The sequence below is a fragment of the Alosa pseudoharengus genome, unplaced genomic scaffold (genome assembly GCF_046254945.1).
Source record: "Alosa pseudoharengus isolate Yale_2024_CS ecotype anadromous, Long Island Sound unplaced genomic scaffold, YU_APseudo_1.1 YU_APseudo_1.1_scf_6, whole genome shotgun sequence".
NCBI classification, from domain to species: domain Eukaryota; kingdom Metazoa; phylum Chordata; class Actinopteri; order Clupeiformes; family Clupeidae; genus Alosa; species Alosa pseudoharengus.
In genome coordinates, this window is record NW_027468848.1 from 40,288,631 (window position 1) to 40,297,383 (window position 8,753).

The 8,753-nt window shown below is 37.1% G+C and overlaps 1 protein-coding gene across 1 annotated transcript; it reads right to left on the reverse strand.

The window, feature by feature from the left end:
- Positions 1 to 624: 624 nt before the first annotated feature.
- Positions 625 to 8,747, reverse strand: LOC143106159 (AP-1 complex subunit beta-1-like). The gene is made up of 6 exons (XM_076270367.1): positions 8,661 to 8,747; positions 8,423 to 8,552; positions 4,184 to 4,268; positions 3,722 to 3,808; positions 3,376 to 3,530; positions 625 to 1,860 (listed from the first exon to the last, which is right to left on the reverse strand). Exons 1-6 carry the CDS (start codon positions 8,729 to 8,731, stop codon positions 1,786 to 1,788), a joined length of 603 nt encoding a protein of 200 aa, XP_076126482.1. The 5' UTR covers positions 8,732 to 8,747; the 3' UTR covers positions 625 to 1,785.
- Between the last annotated feature and the right edge of the window lie 6 nt (positions 8,748 to 8,753).

The following is an 8,753-nucleotide window of genomic DNA, read 5'->3' on the forward strand; positions in this document are numbered from 1 at the left end:
CAGTGTTGCAGAACTGTTTGAATTTACATACAAATTTGTTCAATATTGCAAACAACTCATCTATATTATATTTTACCATGTCTGCTTGCGGACCACCAGTGGTCCCCGGACCACACTTTGAGAAACACTGGTATACACTACCTAAAACACTACACTACGCCACTGACCAAGAGAAACCTGGTCAGAAATCCATGGTGAGTTATTAATGTTATTTTAAGAGCACATTATCAACAGTGATATGGGTGGATGCCCAATGCACCCTGCTTCTCTCATCCACAAACGCGCACATTCATGCAAAACATTACAAATGACATGATGGGAAACATAATTACAGTGCATGAAAATGCAATGTTCTGTTATCCGAAGTCTTCTTATTATAGTGCATGGAAATTAGTCATAATTGTGTAATCTCTGAATAAGATCTGATTCATTTCTGAGACAAAGACAACATGGTTGTATGCATTAATATGGGCTAAGGTGAAAAAAAATGATCATGCTATGTACGTACTGTAGGTATGTATGTATACATACATGCATGTGTGTGAATGTGTGAGTATGTGTGTGCATGGCAAAGCATTTAGAAAAGCTGTGTGTTTGTTTTAAATCTGAAAACAACTAATAAACTTAATTTCATATTTTATTACACACAACAGATCATGAACATGAAAATAATGGACATTTCAGACCACATTATCTATTGAGGATTTCCATACAGCAACATTGTACTTTTGATTCCTATATTAAAATTCAAAGTTTCATATTCTCTCATCTACTTTGAATTTAAGGAAATAAAGGAAATATGAAAACTCATTTTGGTGTGTATTTTGCTTTTCATTTCACTGGCTGAATCTGTAATATGACTGATAGGTCAAGGGTTGTATTCCATTGATGTTTTGTTGCCTATTGGTTCTTTTTAGCCTAACACAGTCTGTGAAAAAGGTAGTGTTGTCTTCACAAGAACAGGAATGGAAGGGCCTGTCCTAGGAATACCAATATACTGTAGTCACATCATATCTGATATGAACATAAACTAAGGGATACAAATTGGAATGATTCAAAGGTGAGAAGAGGTGGGGGATCTGGTATCCAAATATCCAAAAGTGAGAAACTGATGATAGCACACACTTTACAAACAAGTAAGTGCACACAACCACTTCAGTTACATGTGGGAAGTTGCAAAATGGTCAACAAGGAAATGCTATACGAAAAACAATATTTAATAGTTATTATTAGTGTTTCTCACAAGGCCAAAAGGAAACCAGTCCCTTTAAAAGTAAAATCTAAAGATTTTCCCTACTACTGAATTAGAGCTAAAGGCTCACATGGAAATGGGGCCCTAATGCTAAGGCTGACAAAACATGCACATTAACAACTTACTTGAGTTAAACTTGAGCACAACAGAAATACCAAATTGTCAAAGTGTTGCTCTGTAAGAGGAATATGTGGGATCTTATATGTATCAACTGACTAGCTAAAAGGTGTCCCAAACCATGAAGTCAAATCTAAATGGGGAAACAGGGAAAAATGAAAACACTGATTTTGATGGTTGTGAAAAACAATACAAAGGAGTTTCAAACTAGCATATCATGGTCAGAAAAAAAAGTCTAAAATCATAAGAACAACCTGATTTGTTTTAAAGAACACAAAGTGATCAAGAGATTAAAATGTGTTTGAAAAGCCAGAGTACACTGCAACATAGAGAAAATATTTATGCAGGGATGGGCCAAGTCATTTTTCTTTGCATGCTGAATGGTGAGGTCATCTCTGATCAATCTTACAGCTGGTTCAGTTCTTCAGCACCATTTCATAACACTGGTACACAAGCTGTGCGACTTCAGGTGCTCTGCATTTCACTGAGAGCTAGGGAAGAAATAAAGAGAAAAAAAGAAAAGGTATGTTTTTGTAGGTTGCTGGTTCTATAACCTTCATAATCATGGTGATGTTACTGTATGTGCAGAAGGGGATAAACTGTTGATATTTACTTTAGCATTTGCTTGCTAGTGTTTTGGTTGTATACAGAAATTCCTTCCTGCCTCTTTTACCCCCGAGTTCAGAAGTACTTTCAGGCATTTCTCATACACATTGATTTTCTAGTAAATATGCAGCTCTCATACAAGTGGCTATACTATGTAGCCTATGATATTAGCTCATGGTACAATTTTACCATATGCTGAGCAGGTGGAGGAGTTGAAATAGAATAATAAATAAATGCATACAAAATGTATAAGAGTGGTACTCTAATCATAAATGTAATACACTACCGTTCACAGGTTTGGAGTAACTTTTTTTTGAAGGAAAGTATTGTCCATAAAAATATATAATTAATAATAAAAACATACACTGTTAAAGGTGCTATATGTAAGAACGACTACTAGCATTTAAAACGGACATTGCAGTCAAAAATCAAAACATTTGAGAGCATTAATTAGGCTAATCTGGCAATCCAAAGGTCACAATGCTACTAGCTTTGTGACTGGTAAATTGGCGGAGGGTGGCGCAGCAGGCCAAAACACAACCTCAAAACAGTATTTGCACCAAAGTTTGGTTTGTGAATATCCTGTCATTGAAGCCAGTATTTGGGGAAAAAAACATGTTTCTTTAATCTCTGATGGCATATTATTTTCATTTTATGATTTATTACAACACATGTGTTACATATAGCACCTTTAACATTGTGAAGGACTATTGCAGTTAGAAATAGCTGGTTTTCATGAAACATCTTTATAAGGACACAGGCCCTTAGGCAAGGATCATTCCTATGTTCCTACGTGCTAGTCAAAGTTTTTCCTTTTAAAAGGGTAACTGATCATTAGAAAACCCTTTTGGCAATTAGGTTGGGATAGCTGAAAACTCCTACACCGAGTTGAGCATTTGGGGCATCAGCAAATGTGGGTTCAATTACAACTAAAGTAAAAAAAAGAAAAAAAAAAGAGAGCTGCACCTCAAAGCGGTACATGATGACCGCTGCTTGGTGTTGCCATTTGCCACGCAAAGATAATAACACACACTTCACATGTTTTCACCATTCCCTAGTCCTGCAACGATTTATAAACCGCTTTCCTCTTCCCTTTGTTAATGTGAAATGTCTTCGAACATAAATGTTTAGGTCATAGTTTGTATGTTTATGGTTATTTATATTATGATGACTTGCTATCATTATTATAATTATTATTGTCATTAATATTAGTCTATCATTACATAAAAAAAAAAAAGACTTTACTTTAAACTATGTTTATTGTTGCTGTGTCGCTGTGGAGAAGAGTCTGTGAAGAATTCTAAACAAACAAATATATAAAACACAATATGGAGATGTTAAATTTATAGTCAAAACAAAATGGACACAGCAGGTTTGGCCCTTAATCCCTTTACACTTACCATATAATTGGGACTACCAGTCTGCACTCTGAGTTCAACAAGCACCCAGATACCATTGGTAAGCTTGATGGACTGGTACAGCATGTCCTGCCCCTCCACTGTCCGTTTGGCGATGGTGAAAATGTTACTGCTCTGTAGTCGAGTGGTTGCAGCATCTGATTTAGCACAGCAGCCATTAAAAATGAAAAAAATAAATACATTGCACAGGTGCCCTTTACACTTTGACTTACACAACAAGAAGCCTAAGAATAACAGTACAGTGCATTTACATGTACTGTAATAAATTTAGTGCATTGCTTTGCATGTACATGTAAAAATATCACATTATTTCCTTGTAATTACTAACCTGAGTTGAGGTGACAGTCTTTTATCTGGTACTGAGTTTCATTGTCATTGGGAATGTCCTTCCAGGTTGCAAGAAACACCTGACGCTCTGTTATAAATAGAAGATACACATTGAAAAGGAAGAGAGCTGATTGCGATCCACAACCCCAGCAACTCATAGGCCATAAGAGAAGCCTTTGGTCCTATGACCAAGCCTTAGCAATAATTTACGGTAGTCAGGTTTTTAGAAAAAGTACTGCACCAATGAACACCTCTGCATTGATGAAGCCATGGTTTAATTTCCATGGATTCATTTCTGCCAATACATGCATAAGAAATGTAATTAGGACATATTCGATCTCTTAAAGCATTTTCCTCAGGGTATCCCAATGAGCGCATCATGTTCTTTTCAGAAAATATCTTTCAAGAAGACTTGAAAAAGTTCCATCAGAGCATGTGAGGCTACAAACAAATGTTCGCTCACCCATTTTCCCTTCCTCCACAAAAAGGATGCTGATAGGGTACTGGCAGCTGAAGTAAAAGACATCAATGTTGTTCTTCACAGCCACCTGTCATATAGTGAGGAGAAGCACATTCATTTTAACACTCTGTAAAGCGCCATGAGACATGTGCAATTTCAAACAGCATTTCAAAACCTTTAAACTCATTTCAAGTTAACAAAAAACCTTTTCATAGTAATGCAAAGTGTATATTACAACAGTTATCTGCATGTCACTGCACACAAAAAACAATCCCAAGCTTTGGTGCACTATGCATCTTTGTCATACGCTTAAGTGAGATGACAAGTGATCATTTCTGTGAAATGAGCGCAATGCTTATTTATAGAAACACTACAAATTAATAGTTCTATTCAGAAAAGGTGCCGATTTCCAAGCATCCTTTCAACAAAGCATAGATGAAACCATATTGAGAACCAGTGCTCTAAACAACCTGTCCGCTGGTAGTTTTACAGTTATATTGATTGATATATCACACTAATTAATCACCGGGTTGGTCAGTTGCTAAAGAACTTTGTTGGCATTGCATCGGTTGTGAAGACACAGCTCTGTGTACAGTTTTCACGGATCATCATTGCCTTTGGACATTTTCAGCTGGTTTGGAAATTGGACTAATTTTAACATCACTTTTTCCCCTTTTATAATATATTTTCTTTTTTTATTTGTTTATTTGTTTTGTTGTCTGTCTTGTATGTCTTGGTGTCACGGGTACGCTGGCGACTACGCCGCTCCGTCCGGTATTTTTTGTATTTGTTATTTTTTAAATGTATTTGTCTTGTCTTGATGTCATGGGTACGCTGGCGACTACGCCGCTCCATCTGGCATCTTGTGTCTTGTTGTTATGTGTCTTGTTTGTGGAGCGCTTTGGATTGCACTATGTGCATGTTAAATGCGATTTAAAAATAAATCTGACTTGACTTGACTAATTACCACAAGGGTTAGCGTATAGTCCAATAGAGCCTCAGGACAACTGTGAAGTGGGGTAGAAATGCAAATTAGCAGAAAATGATAGTTCAGGAGGTGCGGTTTCATAATTTAAAGGGTGCCGCATTTCCAGGGTACGCCCCTTTTCCACCACATAGAATCTACCAAAAATGCTGTTTTAAAGATAAGCATGGTTGTATTTGACAGATTTGTTTTTTAAAGTGCATGCAAATTTGAATTTTACAGATTAAAATGACAGGCCTATAACAGCAGGCCTACCAGCTGTTTTGAGATAAGGATATGTTTAGCTTATTTGAATAACTTGATGATACAAAAGACATTTTTAGACCTGGCAACCTAGATGAAATTTCTTGAGTACTACCTCAAACCAGGAACGTTGGCCTTCATGTACTGTATGCAGCCAAAAACAGACCTAACAACATAAATGTTTAAGATCCGTTTTAAAGCCTAATCTTGATCTATGAAAAATCACTGGTGTTGATAGACTAGAGACCAGAAAATGGACATCCACAGTCCTTTTCTATCATGTCTGGTTCATTGTTACCTCTTTTCAATACATTATTAATTGATATTAATTTCTTTTGTGAAGATGTTATCCTGTTATGTCGGTTTCTTTCTGCTTCTCTCGTGACTGGCCATTAGCTGCAACTACTACTTTGGTAGCACCGATTTTGGTCGTAATTTTTCCTATCGACAGTACTCGGCGACGTCTAGCGATCAAGATCCATGTAAAAATCGGCCAGATTTCTCCTTTAATGTACCCATCCCTGCACAGGAAATGACTTCCTTACAAACATCCTATGGTCATTTCAGTATACTTCCTGATTGGTTTGATGATCAGATAGATAGATAGATACTTTATTGATCCCCAAGGGGAAATTCAAGAATTATCAAAAAATAATGATAAAGCGATGTTATGTGAGTTTTCCCCCCACTATTATATTTTCGCAACGTCTTTGACACATTCCGGTCGCGGTAAAAATGTACTTGTTTTTTTTTTGTATATCAATAACATTGGTTGTACTTCATGGATCCGAAAACCACTTAGCTTAGCGTGATCCCTGAACCCTCCCCTTTCAAAGGGCACCTCCAAACAACGAGTGTAAGTCTGTTAAAGTTAGTCATTTCCCAAGGGTGTGTCAGTGGCACAGGGCCGTGCGGCTGGAGTTCTAAGGCAGGGGTCTCAAACTCAAATGAGCTTGGGGCCAATTCTGCCAACGTCATCTGATTGGAGGGCCGGCTATTTCTGAAAATGCAATGTTCTTTTTTTCAAATATCACACAAAACTGCAAACAGAAAGTGCAAGTGTTTTTATCTAGTTTTAGACAACTGTGCTAGCAACCTTAGCTTATAAATAAAATAATGATAAAATAAATATTAATACAAATTATAAAACAAATGAAAAGCATAAAAACAGGTATGTGTGTGTTTCACACCAAATAAAAATATTTTCCTCTTATAACTTTTTTAAACCTGGCAAACTATAGGCGTCAGGGTTAAGAAAGCAACACCATTGGATTTTTATATCAAAATTTCAAAAGGCCATGGCTTGAAAGTGGTCAGAGAGTAAGTCCTACTGTAAATGTAAAAATCTTTGAGTAAAACAAAAGTTTATGAATGGGGTAAATTTACCCATCTAATTTGCCACTGGATGGCAAGCACCTCAAATTATGCACCTTTCAATAAATACTGGATGAACATATTTGAGCAGGTTTACTTTACTTTTTTCATATTACCCACATAACAAATTAACAGGAAAAACCTAAGATGTATACCAACACCTGGTTTCTAAACCACAAGGCCTACAATAAAGTATTCTGGTTAAATCAGTTCCTATCGCAGGTAATCTGAGTACCCAGAAGTTCGCATCATATTGCGGGTGACTTTGTAGTTTAGAGCCCTATTTCTACTAGCCCTGCTGTCTGTACCACGTCCATTACGGACACTATCATCACGATTACCACTGCAACCTCCAAGCTATGTTGGGCAGAGGGTCGAAATAAGCATGGTATGCTTAGTGGACACCGTCGTATACACGCAGACGCACCTCCATTCAATAGACGATCGATCATAATCTCCAAAAGGATATTCTCCTTCAGATTTAGAATAGGTGAATAACATAGCCTACCTAAGACTTCATCACACGTAAACGTTTTTCAACATTTGGTGTAGGCCTATTTCTGCTTAATTTCTGCAACACTATGGCCTGCATCGCTTCTGCGTCATTACAAATGCACGTCTTTGTGTTTCTCGCATGTAATACAAGTATTTACTGAAAACTTTGCGCAGCGATTTTGGGTTTGAATGAAGCTCTGGATGTCTAGCACATAGTGGAGCAGAGTACAAATGAGATTTGTAACCGTACTTGGAACTATCGTCTATTTTAATCAGTATCGTTGTTTGTCACAATTAAAAAGTCTCAAGGGCCAGATTACATTATTATTTTGACATACATCACGGGCTGGAATTGGGCCGGACGCGGGCCGGGTGTTTGAGACCCCTGTTCTAAGGGTTAAGGAAGACTATGGGATGACCGTGAAAGGAATATTACATAATAAGAATATACACTCACACATTCACAATTCAATACAGGTTGGTATTTATAACTCAGATTATTGGAGTGTGCCAGACGGTAGAGCCCGACCGATTTATCGAAGAGATTTAACGAGAGTTCTGAGCTAACATTAATTCCCAAACACCCACTACTCCATAGTTTGCCTTCAATTTCTTGCATTTCAGCAAAGGTATTTACACCAAGTAAGGAAGTGCATGGTTTACAAAGGTTAAAAGTAAAGTAACAGATCATATTTCAAATATGTTTTGCTTGCATAAAACGAAAGAGTCAAAGCATAAACTGCTCACAATGTAGATTACGGCAATGTGGTTATCACAGAACAAAGATCTGATACTCCTTATTTCATAAAAATAAATTACTGTATAAGAACCTTTCTTTAGGAAACCAGATAGTTAGGCCTTTTTCATTACATAATGTCCCACTTTGATCAGAACTTTGTTATGGGAGAAATTATTTTCTCCCATAACGATATATCGGTTATATATCGGTTATCGTTTTTTGAAAAACTCAAATATCAAAATCGGTATCAGCCTCCAAAATCCAATATCGGTCGGGCTCTACCACACGGTTTTATAAATCTTAATATGTTTGCACACACATAAATTCTGAGGTTTGGACGTATGCAATTTTGAAGGAATCTTACACCAACTTCTATAAATGAAGCCCCAGATTTTTGAAAATGTACCTGCAAGTTGTTGAGGGGCTCCATCTTCATGACCGGTCCAACGTTGCTGAGGGGAAGGCTGATCTCAGTGGTCTGATTTGGGCTAAGGGGAGTGAGGACCTGAAGAGGCCCAGCAGGGGCTAATCCAAAACTAGGACAAGTAAAAAGAAAATGTAATAAAAATAAAAACATGTGAGGAGAGTAATTAATTAGTGACAGTATCATTTGGATAAATCAACCAAATTAAGTCATGCAATACCTATTCCTGTTGAACTGGATAGCAAAATCTGTCATGACACTCATGGCCTTGTTGGTGAGGGAGAGCTCCATCTGTATGACACCAGCACGGCGA

Coding starts and splice junctions, on each gene's coding strand:
- LOC143106159 (XM_076270367.1), bottom strand. CDS start 8,731: ATGGAGCTCTCCCTCACCAACAAGGCCATGAGTGTCATGACAGATTTT. Junction 3,531..3,721: donor AGACTGTCACCTCAACTCAG/GTTAGTAATTAC, acceptor GTGCTAAATCAG/ATGCTGCAACCACTCGACTA. Junction 1,861..3,375: donor CTGGTAGTCCCAATTATATG/GTAAGTGTAAAG, acceptor TTTCTTCCCTAG/CTCTCAGTGAAATGCAGAGC.